Here is a 24521-nt window from a genome sequence, read left to right on the forward strand (position 1 = left end):
TACAAGAAATCTCTTGGATGGTTTGTTTTTGTTTTTTGAAGGAGGGGGAAAAATCCAGTAAACAAAGGGTTAAAAAAAGGTGGATTTCACTCAAAGCTTCCTGCAGCGGGATTTCAATTGTAAAGGTTCCACCAATCAAATTTGAGCACCGAATCACGTGGTACACGTCAACGTGTAAACGTGACGTGATTGCCTGGTTATAAAATGATGTTTACATCCTCCCCGCATGCCCTACTTTAGAGGGTGAAATGCTACGCATCTGCGCCCTACCAAGTGTCCTAGATTAAGTAATTTAATGCGTTTGGGATGCGGGCGTAGAAATTTCGCCCTCCGTGGCCACAGCATCAGGAAGCATGATTGTTTTACATGTTTTAAGCAGAGATTTAGTTAGTTTTAAACCCGTGTGATATGTTCTGTCGCGAAACATTTCTGAGCAATGGATTTGGAAGAAGCTTTTCAACTGGTCGGAGAGTTTGGAGGACACCAGAAACGGATGGTTGCTGTGTTGACACTGATGCAGGTAATGTTAAGGTTACCTAGCTAGCGTCATGGTTAGCAACGCTTATAAATATGTACTGTATGTACAGGTGCAGCTCAAAAAAGTTCATTTTCCCCTGTAATTTAATTTAAAAAAAGTAGAACCTTCGTATATTATAGATTCATGACACGTAAAGTGAAATATTTCAAGCCTTTTTTTTGTTTGTTTTAAATCTTGATTATGACTTACAGCTCATAGAAATAATAATAATAATAATAATAATAATAATAATAATAATAAAAAATCCAGGTTTTCAGAATATTAGAAGAAAGAATTTATAATGCAGAAAGGTGATTTTTGATTTCCATGAGCTGCAAGCTGTAATAATCAAGATGAAAAGGAAAAGGAAAAAAAAAATCTGCTTGAAATATTTCACTTTATGTGTAAGGAATCTAGAATATGAGTTCAACTTTTTAAATTAAATTACATGGAGAGAGAGAGAGAGAAAAAAAAGAACTTTCCCACCATATTCAAATTTTTTGAGATGCACCTGTATAAGTATACAAGTTTGAGCTAGAGCAAGTGCTAGGTTTATTAATGTACAGTGTCGGGTTAATTATTGTTTATAATGTACAGGACGAGGTGAAGTCACCCACAGTCAAATCTCCTTTCTGGCACAAGGTGTTATTTGCATGTAAAAATGTCACCGTTTCAGGTTAAAGCTGCGGTAGGAAAATAATCAGTGACATCTAGTGGAGACAAGGGTGTAACCATGGTATGGACTTTGGGGGGGGGGGGTCCAAGCCATTAGATATCGTAACATGCATCGAACGACGGAAGAAAGTGCTCTCGTTTATCTTACAGATCTACATGGCGTGCCAGTGCATGTTCATCGTTCTTGTCGGTGCTGTTCCCGAGTACCAGATCGAGGTCGTCACGCAGAGCGGAGGAGATGTCACACAAACCATTACGTTCAAGGAAGACGTCAGCTCCATCGTGACGGAGGTGAGAGAACGTTGATTTTAAGCAGGAAGAAGACAATAACCAGTTGTAGAATATAACGAGATATGATTGTGGACGGAATTAGGGAGAGAGATCGGAAGGGGGGCACAAATTGTTTTCAAGAAAAAAAACCACAGACAGGGCATCATGTGGGTACTCAGTGTATTTTATTGCTTTTCAAATAGAATGTGTATAAATGAAAAACCCCGCGTTCCCTCTCCCTCCCTCCCTCCCTCCCTGTATTTTCTTTTTGCTGGGAAGAGGCGGAGCTTATCCTGCCTTTTATCTAGACCAGTGTTGCCAACTTAGCGACTTTTCAGACCCCTTTAGCAACTTTTTAGACCCCCAACCCCCCAAAAAAAGGACCAAGCGACAAATCTGGCGACTTTTTGGACAAACCTTAGCGACTTACGAAATGTCCCCAGTACTGTCCTGCAAGCGCGAGGTCTTTCTTTCCCGCTGCACTCACACCTCTCTCTGCGTCTGCTCTGTTCAGTGAGGGGCCGAGAGCCGGAGATTTAACAATGTCATGGATAACGAGACGCGCCCTTCCTCCCAATTTACATCATTCACATGCGAATGTTTTTAGAACGCAAGACGAATGTAATGCAACATGTTTTACATGTAAAATAGTCCGCGTTATTACAGCCTAGTTCTCTCGTTCAAAGTAGTTCTAGTGTTCAGAAACATTTTATATATCATTCATGTTCCATATCTGTCCGTTATATAGTTTAATAAAAGTCATAAAAGTTATGAAAAGTAATTAAAAAAATTACAAAAGCAAAAAATTCTATCTATCGATACAGATTATAGATTAGGTTATATATGGATAGATTTTATATAGAATAGATAATCATTATACCTGGTCTCCTCCAATATGTGGGGGGGTGCCACATGATAGGGGAGGCTTGGGGGCGGGGCTTTAGTTACAAAAGGTTGAGAAGCTCTGTGTTACGGCATGAACAGCTGAAACATTTCATAGTCATTTGGACAACTTGTCATACGGTAAATTGATTAATTTGTTACTAACATCACGCACCCCAGTGTTTTATTCGTTTTATACCACAACGAATTGACGAAGCTTTTTAAGAACTTTTTTTTATTCATTTGAGAATGGCTCATTGTCATTTTTCCTCCATTCATTGAAGTTACTGCTTCACTTCTGACTGTCACGAAGCGCCCTCACACTGGAGACTCCTTCCAAAAACGTTAAATAAACGTCGCCTTAAAGAAAAGTTCACCATGTCTACAAAAAAAAAAAAACGGTTGTACTTTGTTTCTATAGAAACAGTAGCGTATTATTCCAAGTGCATTAATAGAAACATGCGAATTCCATTTGCACTACTGTCAGAGCTGCTGTTCTAGAAAATGAATCAAGACCTTCTGACCAATCAGATAGAAGAAGTCAGTAGCACCGTGGTCGAAGCTTTGGTCGTTATAGAGGGCAACTTTCTGGCTTTGTGTATAATGATGAATAATTCTGACTCTTAACAGTTAGTCTTAATGGAGAGATTGTGCATGCATCACTGGCTCGGTGTGTGTTTTGTGTGTGTTCTGCAGTGGAACCTGGTCAAGCAGGAGGCGTACAAAGTGAGCCTGGCAGGATCGCTGTTTTTTGTCGGCGTGCTCGTGGGGAACGTGCTGTTCGGACCGCTGTCTGATAAAATCGGCAGGAGACCCATCTTCCTCATCAGTACTGACGCTTCTCTGTTTGATGCGTAAAAATGGATGCCAGGACACGTCTTTAGGAACAGCCGTGTATATAAATTATTATACAGTTGAGTCAGGCTGCGTCACGCCGCCCGGTTGTTGATCGTTTACCAACAACTGCGATAGTTATATTCCTAATGAACAGTCATGGGAAAAGGAAAGTACACCCTCCTTCAGTCTTATGGGTTTATTTTTTATTTACCAGGGCTTAAATAATAATTGTGTGGTACAAATAATTTCAGGTGATGATAAAATAACCACAACAGATTTCAATATGTAGTCATTTTTTCCCCAAAAAAGTTCACCAACATTCAGAATGCGTCATGAGAAACCTGGTACATTGTTGTGTGTGTGTGTGTGTGTGTGTGTGTGTGTGTGTGTGTGTGTGTGTGTGTGTATTACTAGAGTACGTTGATAGTATTTGACCTTCAGATGCCTGTTTTCATGTACTGATTTTACCATCTCTCTCTGTCTGTCTCTCTCTCCGTCTCTCTCTCACTCTTTCTCTCTGTCTCTCTCCCTCACTTATTTCTCTGTCTCTCTCTCACTCTCTTTCTCTGTCTCTCTCTCTCACTCTCTTTCTCTCTGTCTTTCTCTCTCTCACTTTCTTTCTCTGTCTCTCTCTTTCTCACTCTCTTTCTCTCTGTATCTCTTTTTCTCTCTCTCTCTCTCTCTCTCTCTCTCTCTCTCTCAGGTATGTTCTTCGAAATGCTGTTCGCCTACGGCAGCGCGCTGGCCCCCAGTTACGAGCTCTTCGCTCTGTCGCGGCTAATGGTGGGGATGATGAACGGGGGGATGGCGCTCGTCTGCTTCATCCTCTCGCAGGAGTACGTGGGTAAAGCCTACTGGGCTCTGACAGGTAGCGCCATCTGGTGGCGAAACTAAATTTCACAGCGCAACAATCTGTACAGTGAGATTAACATTCAGTCGACATTCCACAACATGTAGCTATAGAGACTTTTCAGTGAACGCACGCCAATCCGTACAGGATTTCGTGGAGTTTTTTATTGTGGTTGTTGCAGCCAAAAATGCTCGATTTTGCTGCAGTTTTTAAAACATTTGTGTTGTTTTTGTGTTTTTTTTTCCCGGAAAACTACTCGAATCAGCGAAATGGCAAACGCACGTAATTGCTTTGCACGGCCTTTCTCAGCGGCGTTTGTTGGTAAACGAGACGTTTTAGCTGTACTCATGTTCGACGCACGTGAATCGAAGAGTTGTGATGATGTCACATGACGCGTCTCGACCCAAACCTGTGGGAAAATCTGCAGTAATTTTTAAAAATTTGCTCGCTTTTGCATTCGTTTCTGTGATTGTAAAATCCTGGAGGGACTGACAGGCAAATGGCTTCAGGATTCCAGGATACTACACTGTGTAGTACTAGAGAGCCATAATACTCCTAGGACCTTGTATAAGTATTCACCCCCCTTGAGCTTTTCCCCTGTTTTGTAGTGTTACAACCTGGAACTGAAATGGGATTATATAATTGGGATTATATTTCACGACAAAAAAAAAAAGGACATAATATTGAGGTGGGGGGAAATATAGTTATAGTATAGTTTGCAAAATGATTTGAAATAAATTGAATGGGAAATGTCCAGTTAAGCCAATTTCAGTTCCAGGTTTGTGGAAAAGTTTAAGGGAACGAATACTTATGCAAGGGTTTGCATGCGTGCATGTGTGTGTGTGTGTGTGTGTGTGTGTGTTACAGGCACGATAACCAACATGACCTTTGCAGTGGGTATCGCTCTGTTCGCTCTTCTCGGCTACTACATCAGGTCCTGGAGAAACCTGGCTATGGCTGCTAACTGCCCCGGTGTGCTACTCTTCCTCTTCTGCATGTACGTGTGAATATCTGAATTACGGCCGTGACGGCAGTCTACCACCGTCACGGTGTTCCATGGCGAAGAACATTACAATAGTTCAACATTATTTTATTTTTTTTGCTAGAGGATATAAGGATATAACGAGTAAACATTATTTCAAGAGGCAGTGCATTCTGCAAAATATATACCACGTTGGTTTCGGGGAAATTTAGTTTTAAACAACTGAGGACCCACAGAGAAGTCACGAAAATAGGAACGACACAGGAAATGTGGAAAAGAAATTAGATTTTGGGAGCAGGCAGTTTTATTTTGTGCCAATTTAGAACTTTTTACCCCCACATTTTTACCACCCAGATGCTTTCTACGCAGTGTGCTCTCTTCAGCCTTGTGTTGCTGCATTTAAAGTGTTTTAAACTCTCCTGAATTTGAAAATATAACCAGAGAGCTCGAGAAGTCTTCCTATTTTCTTATATGTATTGCAGAGTATATATACATTAGTGTGTGTGTGTGTATATATATGTATATGCATGTTCAAAATGCGTTAAACTCATACTTTAAAAAAGTTCTTTAAAAAAAGAACTGGATTTGTGAATTTTTGTGTGTGTGTTGATGATAGTATTCTCTCCAAGAAAAAAGAGTATTCTCATAATAAATATAATAAAGGTAAATTAAAATAGATCAATTAGAATGCCACAAAAAAATCTATAAAAATATAAATGAAGTAATAAACAAAATAATTTCTATTTTAACGAAATGGTATTAAGAAAAAAAGTCTTGTTTAACTCTGGGATTGTGTGTGTGTGTGTTTGTTCTAAAATATATATTCTCCCAGTAAATGATGAAGCATAATAAATGCTAAGTAAATTAGATAACTTTAAAATAATTAAACATTAAAATAATAATAATATTAAAAAAAGAAATAATAAAAGAAAATGTTGCTGTTTAACTCTGGAAGTGTGTGTGTGTGTGTATGTGTTACTGACAGCCTGCTGCCTGAGTCTCCACGCTGGCTGTACTCTCAGGGCCGGACGGTGCAAGCGGAGAAAGTGCTGCAGGATTTTGCTCAGCGGAACGGAAAGGGAAGCGTGACTCTGAAGCTGCAGAAAACTCCGGGCATGACGTGCGCAGAGACGTCCAATGCAGGACTGCTGCAGCTGGTCAGACACCGCGTGCTGCGCTGCAGGACTATCGTCCTCATGTATGTCTGGTGAGTATGAGTGATTAAGACACACCTCATATGACCTGATACTCTACATCACTCCGTTGAGTTTCTAAGGGGGCAGCTGATTGTCTTGTGTCATAAACAACAAAGGTTTAAAGTGATATACAGTGTATATCGCAGCTTTGAAGAGATCTGGCTGTGGACGGTAATGTCTATATGTGTATGTGGTGTGTGTATACGTGTGTGGCAGGTATGCGTGCAGTCTGGTGTATTATGGACTGACGATGAACGCAAGTGATGATAAAGGCAGTGTTTACCTCACCGTAGCCATGTACGGCCTGGTGGAGCTGCCAGCCTACCCACTGTGCATATACTTCATCAATAAGCCCTGGTACTCACACACACACACACACACACACACACGCACACTCACACTGCACGTGTGATTTTGACAAGACATGACCTGTTAATATAGTATTTTTTTGTCTTTAATATTTTAAATATCGCACAATAGGATCTAGTTACTGAACAGTATTTTCTATATGATCACTCCAACGCATTGTGATGCTGTTTAAATGATCTTACTGATATTTTTTTTAAATTCTTGCACTCTCTCTCTCTCTCTCTCTCTCTCTCTCTCTCTCTCTCTCTCTCTCTCAGGTCAGGGAGACGAAACTCGTTAGCCAGTTTTCTTATCCTTGCCGGTCTGTGCTGTCTCCTCTCAGTCCTGGTCCCTGTTCATCCTGGTGAGGAGATAATTCTGCATTTTATTATAAATGAAATGACATAATTCTGCTCGTATATTAACAGACGCCTGGTGCAATCGAAGCGGAAGTATAGTATTATACTTCAGAATTAAACTCGGTCCTTCTTCTACGCCCATAAATAAAAAGAAGAACAATGACTGCGTTTACACGGACAGCAGCTATCTAATTATGGACCTCATTCTGAATAAGACAATATTCTGATTAAGGTGTTTACATGAGTCGCTTTTAGAATATTCCTTTCGTGTTCCTGTTTTACGTGTTATAGAACATAGATAGATTAATGTCACACGTCATTACGTCACCGCGCCACGCCGTCTGACGTTCCCTCCAGAATTTCACGCATCGACATACAGTTGGTCTTCGTTATGGTACCGTATACAGTTTTGGGTGTTTTTTATTTTTAATTTTACGAAAGCTTCAAGTGCGGTTCATTATTTGTCGTGCTGTACGTGCAAATAGACGACTGCTTGAAGCCGTGGGCTGCGTCCCAAACCGCGTACTTACCTACGGCGTTAATAGTGTGATTAAGGTGTGTACATGTCTGTAACGCACGTCAATAATGTGACTAAAACAGGAACAGGAACAGGAACACGTCTTAATTCCATTTGTGTTTACTTCGAGTATGACTTTAATCAGATTAAGGTCATCAGTAATCTCTGTTTACATGCTAGTTTCTTAATCAGAGTATCCTCTTAATCAAGTTAATATCGGTTTATCGTTCTCCACATAAACGTACTGTATGACTGGGGTTGGGAACTTGTAACGTTAGTAATAACAGGAACGAACTTGTTTTGTGGATGTTTAAGAAGATGAACTAAGTGACTAACTTTGAACTAATCTGTTAAAAATTACGATGTGACAATGAAAAAAAATTAAATAATAATTAAATTGCCTTAAACTGACGTAAAGGCTGATATCCTGTAACGTACGTTGTAGTGGTGGGAAGTTCGGATCATTTTACTGACTCGAAACTTTTAATCTCATTCAGCAAAATGAACCAATCTTTTTTCGTTATTTCGTTCATTTCAGTAGAATATGATTCAAATCTCTCTTTCTGTCTCACTCTCACTCTCACTCTCTGTCTCTCACTCTCTCTCTCTCTCTCACTGTCTCTCATTTTCTCTCATTTTCTCTGTGTGTGTGTGTGTCTGTGTGTGTGTGTCTCTGTGTGTGAGAGACAACTCGTTGTTCCCGAGTCATAGTAAAGATTCGTTCAAAATGAACGAATCAGTCATGAATGACACATTACTAGTACTTTGGCTAGTATTAACAGCAAACTCGGGTCTTTATACTTCTCTTCACAAAGCTCTGCTCTCTCACTGTACTCACTGTACTATCACTTTCATCCTCTTTCACTTCCAAACACAGTTTATGCCCAAGTCTCACCCTTGCATATTAATCTCACCCATATGCTGTGAATAAGTGAGTGAATAATCTCACCCATATGCTGTAGTTTTGTAGGTATGAACTGCTGCTGTAATCGTAACAACTGTCCTGTGCTCATCCCAGGACTCTTATTCATACTGTGCTCATGCTGAACATCATTCCAGCACACTCAGTACTCTACGTCTTTTCAGTGTCACCCAGAAGAAGTTCCCTTATAAGACTGATTCCTCTCATGTAGTCTCCGGAAGGTTTCTATTTTTCCACTGTTGCCTCTAGCTTGTTCATTGTGGATCTAAATCTACATCCAAATGTATGTAAAGTTGCTTTGTGATAATGTCTGTTGTTAAAAGCACTATACATATAAACTGAAACTGAACTGAAGCCTCACTGCAGTATTTTTGGGATGAACAGCGATCCATGGATAGAATCTCTTCACAGGCATGAAGGGCCTTTCTTTTATATGTGTCTAATTAGCGCCATCTGCTGTTGGAAATGCAGCCATGAATACAAGATGACCCTACATTTTTAGATGGAATTGCTGATAAAAAAAAGAAGAGATTCCCATTAAAAAATATATATATATTATAAGGCCAAAAACTGAATCCATGTTTGTGTTGGTCTTTTAAAACCAACCAGACTCCGACAATGCGATTTAGGAACATGTGTTAAATGAAATAAACTGGTAGTATAATTCGGGGGAAAAAAAATCAGCTTAATGAAGATGTATTTAGATTTTGATAACATATGAGAATTCGCTAACAGTGGGTTCTCTCTCTCTGTGTCTCCATCTCTGATTCTCTCTCAATCTGTCTCTCTTCCTCTCCTCCCCTGTCTCTCTGTCACGCTTTCTCTTGCTCTCTCTTTGTGTTTCTCCATCGATTCCCCCCCGCTCTCTCTTTCCCCCTCTGACTGTCTCTGTTTCTCTACTTCACTCTCGGTCTCTCCTCACTCTGTCACACCTTCTTGGTTTTCTCTCTCTATGTCTCTTTCCCTCTGACTTTCTGTCTCTGCCACTTTCTCTCTCTCTCTCACGCTGTCTCTTGCTGTCTTCCTGTCTCTGTATTTCACTCTCTGTCTCTGTCTTTCTTTTTGCCTGTCTCTCTCTCTCTCTCTCTCTCGAAGGTTCTGTGGTCAATGGCAGCTCTTTTGCTCTTTTGGGAAAGCTGATGGTCAGTGCTGCCTTCAACATCGTCTATGTGTACACATCAGAACTTTACCCCACTGTTATCAGGTACACACACACACACACACACACAATCTAGTTCGCTCATTACTACAGTGGAATGTTAGACTAGACACATTGTAATTCATACATAATACATTTTATAAATTATAGTAATTGGATCATTATCATTGTTAAGTTTAGTTTTGTTTTTTTTGTGTTCTTTACTATGTTGTTTACCTGAACTGGGCCCTTTATCATGAGTAGTAGTCGGACTATGAAATGTAAGATTTGGAATGTTTGTCCAGTGTTCATCACTAATTGTGTGTGTGTGTGTGATTTAGGAACGCAGGGCTGGGTGTGTGCTCCATGTCTTGTAGGGTTGGAGGCATTTTAGCTCCTTTTATACCCAATATGGTGAGTACTGTATTTTACACAGTGTATTTTACTGATGCGATTTTTACACTAATCATATACTGTGAGCATTTACATATAGCGTTTATACAAATATTTATATTTCTATAAAATCATACAGTACTATATGTATTCGTTTTCTTTTTTTTTTTAAATGGATTTACTCACCAGTCACTTTAATAGGAACAGCTTTATACCTGCTCGTTCATCCTATCATGTGACAGCAAGGCAATGCATAAAATCCTGAAGATACAGGTGAAGAGCTTCACTTTACCATCCACATCAAACATCTTTTTCCGATCTGCAACCGTCTGACCTACTGTAGCGTCAGAGTCATGTTCTTGGCTGACGGGAGAGGAACCCAACGTGTTCTTCTGTTGTAGCCCGTCCTCCGTGTCCATCATGTGCATTCCGTGATGCTTTTCTGCTCACCACAGCTGTAAAGAGTGCTTATTTACCTTAGTTACCGTAGCATTCCTGTCACCTCAGACAAGTCTGGCCATTCTCCTCTGACCTTTCTCATCAGCAAAGGTGTTTCTGCCTGCAAAACCGCTGCTTGCTGGATGCTTTTGGATTTTTTTTGCACCAGTCTCTCTTGTCATGTCACGGCTGAAAATCACTGAGAGTTCACTGTGATTATTAACTGAAGCTCCTGACCTGCATCTGCATGACTGTGTGCACTGCGCTGCTACCACAAGATTGGTTGATTGGGTAATTGAATGAATAAGCAGGTATACAGGTATTCCTGATAAACTGGCTGGTGAGTGCATTTAGCCGTATGGACCTGGATTCGTTCATTTCTATACACAGATCTTTGTTTTTAACATACCATACCTTATTTTTAGCGATGCATTAGATAGTGATGACATATCGGTTGTGTTTGGTTCAGAAAGTGCTGCATGCGTCCATGCCGTTCATGGTGTTCTGCCTGACCGGCGTGTCGGCCGGAGCCATGGGACTCGTCCTCCCAGAAACACTCAACAAGCCAGTGGCCGAGACGCTGGAGGAACTCTCCTCCCCCGCTTACCAGCGAATCCTCGACACACAGGTAACAGTGGCTCCGCCCACACCAGGCTTGACGATCGTGTTATTCAGCACTGCGGGTGCTGTAATGTGGATTGTTGTGTGTTTTGCACAGGTTCATCTGCTGGCGGATGAGCACTTGTCGAAACGTAGAGGATCCGAAAGCGAATGATACACACTCGTGCACGGACAAACGCAACAAAGGCCTCTCATTCGTGTACATCATGCCAAATCGACTCATACTGTGCCAACCTGACTCACAAAAACAATGTGTGTGCCTTCTATGAACGTAACACTGAAGGGATCATCAAAACTGTGGGAACGAGTGGAACTGCGCTTCAGATGAGGACATGACCAAATGCTGACTCAATAATCCTTCATTCCGTCTCACAAACATGCCGTTATTTCTGCTGCTAATCTGATACCTAATCTGATACCTGTGCATCGGAGACATCGCTGGCTCACTGTTATTTCACACTTTACACACTTTAATTTATGTGACGGACGTGCGTCAGAAAACACTACCACGTTAATGCTACATGGTACCTGTAAGTGTAACATACAATTGTGGAGTATTTATAAACGGACGGATGTAGAGATATGTACGTCTACTGTATAGCTGTATACGTGACATTTATCTTGCGGTTTTATCTGGATCGGGAGGGGGATAATTTCGAATAAAAAAACAATTGGCAAATGAAAAGAGAATTGATTTTTAAAAAGAAATACCGGTAAGCGATTTTGGTAACGACTTGCCTGCTAAAGAATACGCATTCACATAAGACACGCTAAAGATGCCAGTGTAACACAGGTGAGCGAATTGAGGTAAACTATGTAAAGTGGAAACGACAGATCTATTAGCATGTAGATAAAACTGTGGCTGTGTTTAAAATGGGGTGCACGTATAGTGCATGAGTACTCATACTTGCAGCAAGTAGCATTTAGTATGCACAGAGATATAATGTGATGTATAATATATAAGCTCATTTAACTGAGCTTGAGTTGAAGGGTGTGGTGTTCCTCATAGGAGTAAAATTGGGTTGGGGTGGCACTCAAATATTTATATTTCTTAAAATATTGATGATGATAATTACATTTCTCTAAATTGTTAAGTCAGGGGTGACACAGTGGTTCAGCTGTTACCTCAGACCCCCAGGGTCCCTGGTTTGATCAGTTTTGCTGTCTGTGTAGTGCTTCACATGTTCTCCTTGAGTTCTCTGGTGGTCTTTCCACTTCCTGGAAACATGTCAGTAGATAGATTGGCTATGCTGGATTGCCCCTAGGTGTGAATAAGTGTGTAAATGCGTGTGTGTGTGCATGATGCCCTGTGAAGGATTGGCGTCCCACCCGCTGTGAATTCTCCGGATCCACCAGGACCCTGACCAGGAAAAAAAGGTGCTTGCTAGAGACGAGTGAGCGAACGAATGTTCAGTCAGTATGAATGATCTGCTTAATTGTATTTTCAGTTTTACAGCTGCACGTATACAAAGATCAGTCTATGTACTGTATATATGTGGCATTCTGAGAAAACTCATCTTGGGGTGCATGGTGGCTTAGTGGTTAGCATGTTCGCCTCACGCCTCCAGGGTCTGGGGTTCGATTCCTGCCGGGACCATGTGTGTGCGGAGTTTGCATGTTCTTCCCGTGCTGTGGGGGTTTCCTCCAGGTACTCAGGTTTCCTCCTCCAGGTACTCAGGTTTCCTCCCCCAGTCCAAAGACATGCATGGTAGGCAGATTGGCGTGTCTAAAGTGTCTGTAGTGTATGAATGGGTGTGTGAGTGTGGTGTGTGAGTGTGTATGTAAGTGTGCCCTGTGATGGACTGGCACCCTGTCCAGGGTGTACCTTGCCTTGTGCCCGATGCTCCCTGGGATTGACTCCAGGTTCCCCGTGACCCTGAAGAAGGAGTAAGCGGTAGAAGACGGATGGGTGGATGGACCTCACCTTTAAGAAAACATAAATGTAGTTTAACAAAAGGCCATTGTTTGGGCTACATTCCAACCTTGCCTTGGCTTTCTTCCAACGATCATGTTGTGTAAGGAGCCAGTTTAACAAGTGCGTTAGTAAAAACAGCCTGTCTATCTAAGCCTTTTCAGTTCAGTCTGCAATCAGATACCTGCTTTAAAAATATCCATGATGCTCCTGAGTCTGAATGAAATCGTTAAATGTAATTTCCTTGCTTTTTCTGCGGGGGTGATATAATTGACCCCAAGAGCACCAACATGAGCATCCCCACATTCAATGCAGATTAGACTGTGAAATACACCCTGAAGGCCAGTAGCAAGACGGCAGTGGAGATGTTCAGAAGGGATGATCCAAAATATGTTAAGGTGGATAAAACTCTGTGCCAAAACATTAAATCTGCAGGAGCAACAGACAATGCCAGACGCCAAAGCAGTATAATGGAAGGCAGGGGGAGGTCTGAGGAGTATGGTTACTGGTCATCTAGTAGTGCTGCAGAGAGCAAGAGGGTTGCCTTGGAGGAAGAAAAGCAGGAAAGGCTGAGACATGCAGCAAAACAAAGGAAGCAGGCCCTTGAAATTCTGGAGGCTAAACGACAGAAGAACTAGGGTTTAACTTACAAGGTGGACTTTTGGGTACAAAGTATGCCATATCGATGCATTTCTAAACAGTGTGATCTTCAGATTTGAATGTTAATGAAGCTACTATAAGCTGATTTCCAACATACTCTTATCTTGTTGTTATCTTCTTGTTATCTTGTTGATGTATTCAGCTCCCATCTCAATTGAATCCTTCTTTGTGTTTACTGTACAGTTGTTTTGCCTTACATAAAACATATAAAACTTTTTTTTTTTTTTTTTTTACCCCTTACCTGTTACAATTAGCTTTCAATCAGATGCAAATATACTTAAAAGTAACAAGAAATGAGCATGTAAAGCAAATATCTTTCAAAAATATCCGTGTGGAGCATGCCCCGGACCCCGCTAGTCATGTAACCATCTAATCATGTAGTCAGTAATGTTACTTTTTCACACACACAAACACGAACAAAGACAACACACACATCGTCCACTCTTGAGGATGAGACAAATCTCCACTGCATTTGTATTCAATATCTTGTGGGAATAAATTTAAGACACTGGAAAACACGAGGGTAACAGAGTATGTAGTTTATCGAGAATCACTATCATACACATATTCTGGGGAGGGAATATGTCTTGTAGGAGAATAATTTGTAAGTGAAAGGTCATATGATGTGTTTGTAGCAACGCTACTATCATCATCAGAGGAAAGAATAAATGGGCCCTCCACAGAAGTTATGGGAAGAAGTTGAGCTTCAGTTTGAGTGGAAGCATGAACATAGGTCACCGATAGAATGATACGATAAGCGGGAGAATAAGGAAACCCGGTGGGTACAGGTGAGGAGTAGAGATGTTCCAGCAGAGCTGTAACATCGATGGCCAAATAAGCCAGCTGATGACATATATATTCACCCAGGCCTGTTTGATTGAGCAGCCGAGAGAGAGAAAATCCAGCTGCAGCTGGGCGTTGATCAGCTGGACAGAGATCAGAGAGAAAGGACGAAAATGAAATAAAACAGTAGTGGTAACACTTAAAAAATATTCATATAAATACATGTACAAGCACATGCAAAGAATGTAAAAAAAAATAAAAATTGCACTTTCACCTCTACTCTGTGCACTTTGCTTCTTCTGGAACTCAATTAATGGATCTTGTATGGTAGCACTACTTGTATTGTTCTCTGCTTGATATATCGCTTTGCTTGTATTTTTCTTACTTGTAAGTTGCTTTGGATAAAAGCGTCTGCTAAGTGAATAAATGTAAATGTACATGTAATGAATGTAGGAAACAGGTATCAATACATGACATGGAAAAAGCATAAAATTGAAAAACACACTCATACGATGTTTTGAGAAATACACACACACCCACACACTCAAAAATGTTCAAGAGAAACACACACACACACACACATACTTACAGAATGTCTAAGAAGCACCAAAAAACATATAAACGTACTTAGAATTAGAGAAGAAATATGTGTAACATTAAGCAATGATAAAAATATATCTTACCCATAACAAAGAAGTGATGAAAATATCCAGTGTTCACGACAACGGGCGATGAGATGCGCACAGCTTGATTACCAGAAATGGGAATGGCAGTAAGGGCATTGGAAAATGTTTAAAATACCCTAAATGAAAACATGAAGATAAGGGTATATCCAATGGCTGAAAATGTGTTTTAAGGGGATTTCAGAATGTGAAAAGCTTGTTGTCATATATCAAGGAGGTAACTCTGGACTTCATTTCCCATCAGCCACTGCACTGTACTACATGTCACATGAGCACCTGCACCTGAATCACGTTTCTGATAACGAGCACATACAGTATCTCACAAAAGTGAGTACACCCCTCACATTTTTGTAAATATTTGATTACATCTTTTAATGTGACAACACTGAAGAAATGACACTTTTCTACAGTGTAAAGTAGTGAGTGTACAGCTTGTGTAACAGTGTAAATTTGCTGTCCCCTCAAAATAACACACAGCCATTAATGTCTAAACTGCTGGCAACAAAATTGAGTACACCCCTAAGTGAAAATGTCCAAATTGGGCCAAAAGTGTCAATATTTTGTGTGGCCACCATTATTTTCCTGCACTGCCTTAACCCTCTTGGGCATGGAGTTCACCAGAGCTTCACAGGTTGCCAGTGGAGTCCTGTTCCACTCCTCCATGAAGACATCACGGAGCTGGTGGATGTTAGACCTTGTGCTCCTCCACCTTCCGTTTGAGTATACCCCACAGATGCTCAATAGGGTTTAATCCATCACCTTCACCATCAGCTTCTTTAGCAAGGCAGTGGTCATCCTGGAGGTGTGTTTGGGGTCGTTATCATGCTGGAATACTGCATACAGATCATGCTCTGCTTCAGTATGTCACAGTACATGTTGGCATTCATGGTTCTCTCAATGAACTGTAGCTCACCAGTGCCGGCAGCACTCATGCAGCCCCAGACTATGACACTCCCACCACCATGCTTGACTGTAGGCAGGACACACTTGTCTTTGTATTCTTCACCTGGTTGCCGCCACACGCGCTTGAAACCATCTGAACCAAATAAGTTTATCTTGGTCTCATCAGACCACAGGACATGGTTCCAGTAATCCATGTCCTTTGTCTGCTTGTCTTCAGCAAACTGTTTGTGGGCTTTCTTGTGCATCATCTTTAGAAGAGGCTTCCTTCTGGGATGACAGCCATGCAGACCAAAATCTGGAAATAGCTTTTATTGCTTTCTTCACTAATGTTTTGTTTTTCTTATTGAATCCCTACTCAAATTTACTAACATTTTAGAAGATGCACATTTAAAAACTTTCATACTGTCACAAGAGCTATATAGAAAAGAAACACACACAAATAAATAAAAGCAAAAATACTGTGTGTTCCATCACCATCCTCTCTTTTATTTCTCTCTCCGGATGTTAATAAGATGGTTTGAATCCTGAAAACTAGATTCAATAATTCGAGTATTTGTTTCCTCTGAACTGGATTATGGATATTTTTGGGTTTAGTAAAGTTCAGTAGTATCAGTAGTATCCGCTGGTTTCTGCAATTCAGACCACGTTCTTTTTCAAAAATCCATCATTCAAATTCTTTTTGTGGTGTGGTGAACTGGAAATTTCCCTGAAGCTTAGAACAAGACTCTTTTTTTATTTAATCATATTGTTTATTTGTGTTTTTTTTTTGGGGGGGGGGGGGGGGGGGACTGCATACTGAAACACTCTATTGTGTTTTTTTGGTGTTGTTGTCGCCTAAGGTTATTTGTTTGTTTAAAGAAGTTGGTGAGGAACACAAAATTAAAACATAGAATTGAAGGAGGGTGTACTTTCTTTTTGCCATGACCGTATATTTTGTATATATGCTTGTGTGACCTATTTCTTTCTAGATAAGTCTTTTTATTTATTATTTTATTTGTTTATTTAAAAAAAATGTTTAGAAGGTCTGTGCTTCCAGTTGTGTAACTAGGAAGGACATCTTTTAAAAGATTAGACTTTATTTCCTGAAGTATTTTAGGTAGTAGATGTTGAATAACTATTTAAAAAGCTCTTTTCTGATATTCCAGTATGTGTCCCACGAAATTCTCTACAAAAGCAGAAATTCACCATGTGGATTTAACATCTCAGTAACTCAATCAGTGCCTTCATCATCTTTAATGGAAATGTTGTTGTTGTTTTCCTGCATGGAATATTTCTGATGTTGCTGGGTGCCTTGGTAACATCACAGCAGGAGTTGGTTCTAAATTCTAATTCTAGACACTTAAACACAGCCGCCACTGAACCACTTACATTATTGTACATTGGTTACCGAGCTACTAAAACTGTGCCACCTAAACTGATTTGAACTTATTTTGTTCTCAACAGATTAGCGATAAGAAGAAAATGTATCGGTCTGGAACACGTGAATCTTCCTTTCCAGCCTTCCAGAGCCATCAGGGCCTGATGACCTTTAGGGACATTTTGGACACCATTCTTCATCTGAGTAATGAGTAGGTTGATGTTTTTTTCCTCCTAATTTTTATGCCTAACTTCGATAAATATGTTTTTTATTATTATTTTACACATTAATAAACAATTAATAAATCATTAACTTTGTGAATTCTTTTTAAGGGAATGGACGACTTTGACTGAGGACATGACGCATCAGGTAAGAAGCTAACATGTCCTGAGTTTATCATTTCTCATATAAAACAGAAACCTGCCGACAGTTACAGTTTTTACTTATTAAATGAAGAACATGGCCTCAGTGGGTTAGTATTCCTAACCTGTTTTCTTTGTTTCTGTGTTGTTTAAACAGTACACGAAACTGAAGTTTGCATCTATCTGTACCGAAATCGTGATGTCTGTGTCGGAGTCCGTCATTAGGAAGATGATGCCGGATCTCATTGAACGTTTCGGGATTGAATCGGTTCTCCGTGCAGAAGCTAAGCTGAAAGAAAAGGATGAATGTGAATCAAGGAGCCGTTCTGCAACACCGAGCTGCTCAGGTCAAAGGTAAACCCATGTACTGTTTAACAACCTGTGTATAAACACCCACAACTTTGAACTCTATTTAACAGTCAAGTGTCAGTGTCCACTGTTAATATTCAGTGATGAAATTTACTCTACTATTTAAGTGACTAAAATTTAATTGATTGTCTAAGAAATACTTTTATTTTATTGCCATAAATATTGTGGTGAGAATATCTTTTTTTTCGATGGATGATTTTGCATCAATTTTCTCTCATTCCCAGTTTACCAGAAGACTCCTCTGATTTGAAATGTAACTCAGCTGAAACAAGCATCACTAAAATGAAAGTTGCAGTGCAAGCGTTAAAGACCGTGGCTGATGAGTTAAAGAAATCCCTCAAAAACATCTCTCCTGAATCTGATGTTAAGCCTGAAACTGACGATTCAGTGCAGCTCCAAAACAAGGCTACATGGGATGTGAATGATACGCTGGTGAAAAATCTTGCACATATTTTATCTCCGACAAGTTTGGACCCCAATGTAGTGATGTCTTCTGAGGCCAAGGATATTATTGAAATAGTGGTCAAGCTCCAAAACAAGGCTACACGGGCTGTGAGTGATATGCTGATGAAAAATTTTTCACATCTTTTATATCAGACAATTTTGGACCCCAATGTAGTGACGTCTTCTGAGGCCAAGGATATGACTGAAATAGTAGTCAAGCTCCAAAACAAGGCTACACGGGATGAGCGTGATATGCTGGTGAAAAATATTTCACATCTTTTATATCAGACAAGTTTAGTCAGTGCTGCCGAGGAAAAAGATGATCATGCATGTCCAAGTGGTACCTTGATCTCCTCCAAAAAGCCTTGCTCAGGTCTGCAGGATGCAGCAACAGCAGTGCCTGATGATCAGGAGGAACCTTCCAAATTGCAGGCTGATGTTGACAGCTGCACTGAGAAGGTCATGTGGCAGGTTGAAAATTTATATTTGCATGAGGAGAAGCTGGCCAAGTCCAGCTTCTATCAAAAGCCACGGTATAAAGGAAAAATGTACATTGATTCAAATGCAGAAATGGCATCTGGGGATAGCTTTTTCGGAAGCAGGTCTGATGTACTCCTTGATGAAGCCGCTGTGGCAGTTAAAAATATTCTAATGGAAAAGGCAGTCCCAGAACATGTGGATAAACCAATAGGCACGTTATATGAGTCTGGGCCTTTTAGAAGCCAATTTGCATTAAAACGTGCCGCTGTGGATTCTGGCAGATCAGTGGTTATGATTTTGGACAAGTTTTATAAGTTGATGCAATCCATAGCGGGAGATGCGACATATAGCTCAGATGCTCTTCTTGGCTTTGTAGGTGACGCTGTTGTTATCGGAAAAGAAGAACCATTGAAGAGTGCACGTACCACCTTAAAAACAGTGCGCAGTCATCTCCTAGAATTTCTTTCTAAATTTAGTCCAGAAGAGATTGACTGGGAGGAGGACGAGCAGGTTATTGACCTGTGCACAGAAGAGGTTATTAATCAAGCCGTTCATTTATACAGGAATGAACTGGCAGACCCGGGTTCATTCACAGTTATCGATATCCTGACATCAACCCCATTTCAGACCAAGTTATCCCAGCGTGTAAGTGAGATCATCTTACAGAAGCTGGAGTCCTGTCCTTCATTGATGCCAACAAAAGGTTTCTCAGAAGGTCATCTCAAAGACATCTCTTCTGAGATTTCGAGATCTGTTAGCAACACACTGCAGAAGTTTGCACGTGCTCAGCTAGCTTTGAGAAGTGGCTCATCTTCCCAAACTCCACTGAGCTTCTTCTCTCCTTTGTTTCTGTTCATTGAGGTGAAGAATAAGCTGAAGAAATCTTCCAGTCCTGAGAAACCAAATTGCTCAGCAGAGTCAGAAAAAGATGAACGTGTCGTTCCGATTCATATCACAGACGATGGCTCTGATTTGGTACGTATCTCCTTTGAAACAGCCATCAGTAAAATTAAAGGTGCAATGCAGGAGGCAATCCGGAGGGTTGCATCAGGGCAAAAGTCAAAGACCATGGCTGATGAGATAAACATCTCTCCTGAATCTGATGTTAAGCCTAAAACTGATGATTCAGTGCAGCTCCAAAACAAGGCTACATGGGATGTGAGTGGTACACTGGACAAAAATTTTTCACATATTTTATCTCAGACAAGTTTGGATCCCAATGTAGTGACGTCTTTTGAGGCCAAGGATATTATTGAAAAAGTGGTCAATGGTTTAGTCAGTGCTGCTGAGGAAAAAGATGATCATGCATGTCGAAGTGGCACCTTGATCTCTTCCAAAAAGCCTTGCTCAGGTCTGCAGGATACAGCACCAGCAGTGCCTGATGATCAGGAGGAACCTTCCAAACTGCTATCTGATGTTGATAGCTGCCCTGAGGAGGTCATGTGGCTTGAAAAATTATATTTGGATGAGGAGCAGCAGGCCAAGTCCAGCTTCTATCAAAAGCTACGGTATAAAGGAAAAAAATATAGTGTTTCAAATGCAGAAACGGCATCTGAGGATAGTACCTTTTTCACAATCAGGTCTGACGTTTTCCTCGACGAAGCCGCTGTGACAGTTACAGACATTCTAATGGAAAAAGCAGTCTCAGAACATGTGGATAAACCAATACGAAATGGAGGAAAACGGAGGAAGAATCTTTTATAACATGATAGAATTCAAAGAAATGTTTCACACCGTAGTAGATGGATACAAAGTGGTATGGCAGCCAACAGGACAAATGGGCATGTGCCTAATACACGAAAAATATCTGTTTTACAGCCTACAGTAATGCTGGAGGTCTTAAGGGCCGATGGGGGAGTCAGAATGGAACTTATCCCCAGAGGCTGGTGTCCCGAGGGAATCTTGAGGAACTGGGGACCGCCAAGGGGTATTACCTGCTGCTGGCTCCATGTTAATTACTTACGCTCATTGCCCAAGGATTCTTAATGCTTCCAAACACAATTTATGCACAGATTAGGCCCCTTAAATTCACATGTTTTGAACAGGGACCCAGAATGGTGGAAGTGTAGCCTGATTCCTAAAATTTACAATTGTCAATGGCATTTTCAAATTCTAGCCGAATTCGAGCTAGGCGTCCAAATATGGTGCAATGATTACCTCCCATTCATTCTACCTTTCCCAGCTTCTGTGGGGATAGTAGATAATGATACTTGGAACTGTAGGGCTGAGACTCCAGGAGAGGGTATTGTAGGAGATTTAGATCTCAGGATTATGTAGCCTCAACCCTACCGTTATTTCTTGCTTAAATACAAGCTGATGTATTATATTGTGTGATTATGATTAAACTGTGTTATGATTAAACTATGTAAAGAACCTCAACCTTGACAGCCCGGGGGAAACACAACCGCGTCAGGAGAAAAAAAGGGCCAAGAAAAAGAAAGGGCTCAAGCCGTTCCCCAGGTACCTAGCAACGAAGACGGACTGGAAAATCTTCTGGTTCGGATGTCGCTAAGAAAGCTGTTCCTGATGTTCTGCTCCTCCAGCAAGACCTGCGAGATTTACAACTCGACACTCTGGATGTGAAGAGAACTGAAAAGCTGATATTAAAACATGAACGTTTAGAGAAAGAATGTGATAACATATTATGTGTTTTGAATCAAATGAGAGCTGAAGCTGAGAGATTGAAGGATCATGCTAGATACAGGAGAGCCGAAGGCATTAGGCAACTAAATCAGAGATATGGGCAATTTTACACAGAAGAAATAAAAAGAGCCGCTCGTGATTGTAATACAGAACCCAGACCATCTGCCTTTACTAAACACGTAATGAATTAGAAGTGGTGCCTAGAAATAAAACTGAAACGGACCAAGTAAAAGCATACATCCTGTTTTCTGCATACAGCTTCAAAGTTAGAGCTCTATACCACAATCTCCAGTCCATTGTGTCTCTCTGTTAAGCCCAAATAAGGGCATGCATCATGTTTCTCTACAAGTAACTTCAAAGCCAGAACATGTAACCCCATTCTGTGACCTTAAAGAAGGCATGGTGGTTTTGTGTGGTAGCCTGGACCCTAGCGCACAGGACCACACTCAAAAAATGTATAAATATCTAGGAAAGGCAAGTGTTTAGTTGCCATTTCCTTGGGTGAAGACATACTCGTTTTCATTTCTTCTAAAAAGAAAACCATTTTCAGACTCTGCGTAGTCTACGGTTCTTTATTTTTCTTTATATTCTGAGTTAAGATATTTGTAATCCTTTTGTTCTTTAATAAACCGAAGTCCATATAAAGGACGATTCATATACCTTACTTTAAGAGTGAATTCCTTTGTTACCAACTTCAGAGAAAGAGAAAGGACTTCAAGGGTTCTCAAGCCCAGCGGCACGAAGACTCCACCTCCTGGGAAGTTAAGAGGAAATAATTCTGCAAGCTCTATCAGTTGTATGACAGACTAGTGGGTAGAGGTCTAAAAACTCATCACACGTCTCAGTGTGATTTATTTATTCTCTTATACTATATCAATTTGCCATTGTTTAATGTTGCGGGACGTCCACAAAATTAGCTATCTCCTATTATCATTTACTTTATAGCAGTTATAAACAATCGTTCCCTCACCATCGTCTCTTTTTTCCTCTCTCTTGAAATTAATACGATGAAAAAAACCCAATGTGTCATGTTACCAAGAAACCGGGAAGCACAAACTCCTCAGTATACATTATTATTTATTAAATATCACATTTTTAAAAATCTGTTGTAAGGCTTAAGTTATGATGAGCATTTGACACACAAGTCCCCATAAAATTTAACTGAATCAATCACTGATATTAGGTTCTGTCTCACATTCACTTATCATCTCTGATCCAACAATACGTCCTTCAGTTCCATCCAAAAGTCCCTCTCCTCGTGATAAGAAAGATTCTTATCTTAAGAGAACGTTTCTTCTCTTCTCTCTCTAGCGTTCGACTCAGCAGATCGCCATCACCTGAACTTTCCAACGAATAAAAAAAAAACAGACCTATTAAAAAAAAAAAAGGCCATAAATTGCAACACAATGTGTTGCTCTATGCCACAATCACATGTTCAACTCTCTTTCAGGTAAGTAATTCTCTTATATCACAATCAACACTGACATTAATCAATTATCCGTTTTATTCTCATGCACTTTTTATCCAGTATTTTCTATATCTTTTCCCTCAGTAGATTACAGTATTGTTGAAGTGTTGGTGTTTAAGTGTGAGTGTTTTAGTGCTTAAGTGTTTAAGTATTAGCTCTCTGTTCTTACCTTTTGACCACAAAGCTGATATTCTAACAGCGCGGAGTGAAATCTCTATAAAACACTATTGGGTACTTTTGCTTTTAATAAGGAGGATTTTATACACTTTGATGTTGTATTTTTACTGTTGATTATGATTGTTACCCGCACCCAATTGTTAAGCCATTCATTTGTACAGGAATGAACTGACAGACCCGAGTTCATTCACAGTTATTGATATTCTGACATCAGCCAAATTTCAGACCAAGTTATCCCATCGTGTAAGTGAGATCATCTTACAGAAACTGGAGTCCTGTCCTTCATTGATGCCAACAAAAGGTTTCTCAGAAGGTCATCTCAAAGACATCTCTTCTGAGAATTCGAGATCTGTTAGCAGCACCTTGCAGAAGTTTGCACGTGCTCAGCTAGCTTTGAGAAAGGGCTCATCTTCACAAACTCCACTGAGCTTCTCTCCTTTGTTTCTGTTCATTAAAGTGAAGAATAAGCTGAAGAAATCTTTCAGTTCATTTATGCAATGTACTGAAAAACCAAGTTGCTCAGCACAGTCAGAAAAAGATGAACTTGATGGCTCTGATTTGGTACGTAACTCTTTGAAACAGCCAGCACTAAAATCAAAGGTGCAACGCAGGAGGCAATCTGGAGGGTTGCATCAGGGCAAAAGTCAAAGACCGTGGCTGATGAGATAAACACATCACTCAAAAACATCAGTATGTTTATGGAATGTCCTGAGAAACCAAATTGCTCTGCAGAGTCAGAAAAAGATGACGATGATTGTGTCATTCCGATTCATATCACAGACGATGGCCACATTCCTGAAATAACATGAAAATGAGCCTTCGTTCAAAAGAGAAAAGGACATGATATGTAACAAATTACGCATCTTAACAAATCTAACAGCTAAATGTCTCCTCAAATCAAACAGAGCAGGAAGTTGTGACAGGATCTGTTCCTCAGATTCCCTTCTTGAGACTGCAAGGACTGAGGTCAACACCATAAATTCCATCCCCTGCTATTCCGAGCTACTTTACACTTTTTCAGAGGAGTCCACCAAGTGCTTGCACAACTATGTGCTAAAGCCTAGCCCTAGATGTCCACATCTGCCATTGTCTAATCAAGGTGCTTCATGCAGTACTCCTGAAGTCATGTCAGCCTCAGGTGCAGAACATGAAGCAGAAAAAAACATCTTGGACAGACCAGCTGAAAAGGACACTGTACGTGAGCAAGCAGATTCCCTTCGTAAGACAGCAGGGACTATAAGTCACGGCGGCTCTGCAGATCCAGCACCTGCATCCATCGAGAAGGAGGAGAGACGTAGGTTTGACAATATTCCGGAGAAAAACCCACCCATAAAC

General features: G+C 40.5%; 2 protein-coding genes and 1 long non-coding RNA gene across 3 annotated transcripts; 2 read left to right on the forward strand and 1 right to left on the reverse strand.

Annotated features, from left to right (window-relative positions):
* Window positions 1-332: 332 nt before the first annotated feature.
* slc22a15 (solute carrier family 22 member 15) lies at window positions 333-11621 on the forward strand. Its single transcript, XM_053632710.1, has 12 exons — window positions 333-520; window positions 1343-1483; window positions 3041-3173; window positions 3885-4049; window positions 4899-5028; window positions 5999-6220; window positions 6426-6566; window positions 6836-6921; window positions 9451-9559; window positions 9835-9907; window positions 10794-10952; window positions 11043-11621. Exons 1-12 carry the CDS (start codon window positions 437-439, stop codon window positions 11097-11099), a joined length of 1500 nt encoding a protein of 499 aa, XP_053488685.1. The 5' UTR covers window positions 333-436; the 3' UTR covers window positions 11100-11621.
* Window positions 7686-9749, reverse strand: LOC128612472 (uncharacterized). The gene is made up of 3 exons (XR_008386755.1): window positions 9089-9749; window positions 8717-8866; window positions 7686-8626 (listed from the first exon to the last, which is right to left on the reverse strand). It is a non-coding gene; the product is annotated as an uncharacterized LOC128612472 (long non-coding RNA).
* Window positions 11622-17161: 5540 nt separating the features above from the next.
* Window positions 17162-22205, forward strand: LOC128612470 (uncharacterized). Its single transcript, XM_053632709.1, has 4 exons — window positions 17162-17454; window positions 17576-17612; window positions 17763-17959; window positions 18199-22205. Exons 1-4 carry the CDS (start codon window positions 17348-17350, stop codon window positions 20600-20602), a joined length of 2745 nt encoding a protein of 914 aa, XP_053488684.1. The 5' UTR covers window positions 17162-17347; the 3' UTR covers window positions 20603-22205.
* Window positions 22206-24521: the final 2316 nt, after the last annotated feature.

Source organism: Ictalurus furcatus, chromosome 9 (genome assembly GCF_023375685.1).
Source record: "Ictalurus furcatus strain D&B chromosome 9, Billie_1.0, whole genome shotgun sequence".
In the NCBI taxonomy this organism is placed as follows: Eukaryota; Metazoa; Chordata; class Actinopteri; order Siluriformes; family Ictaluridae; genus Ictalurus; species Ictalurus furcatus.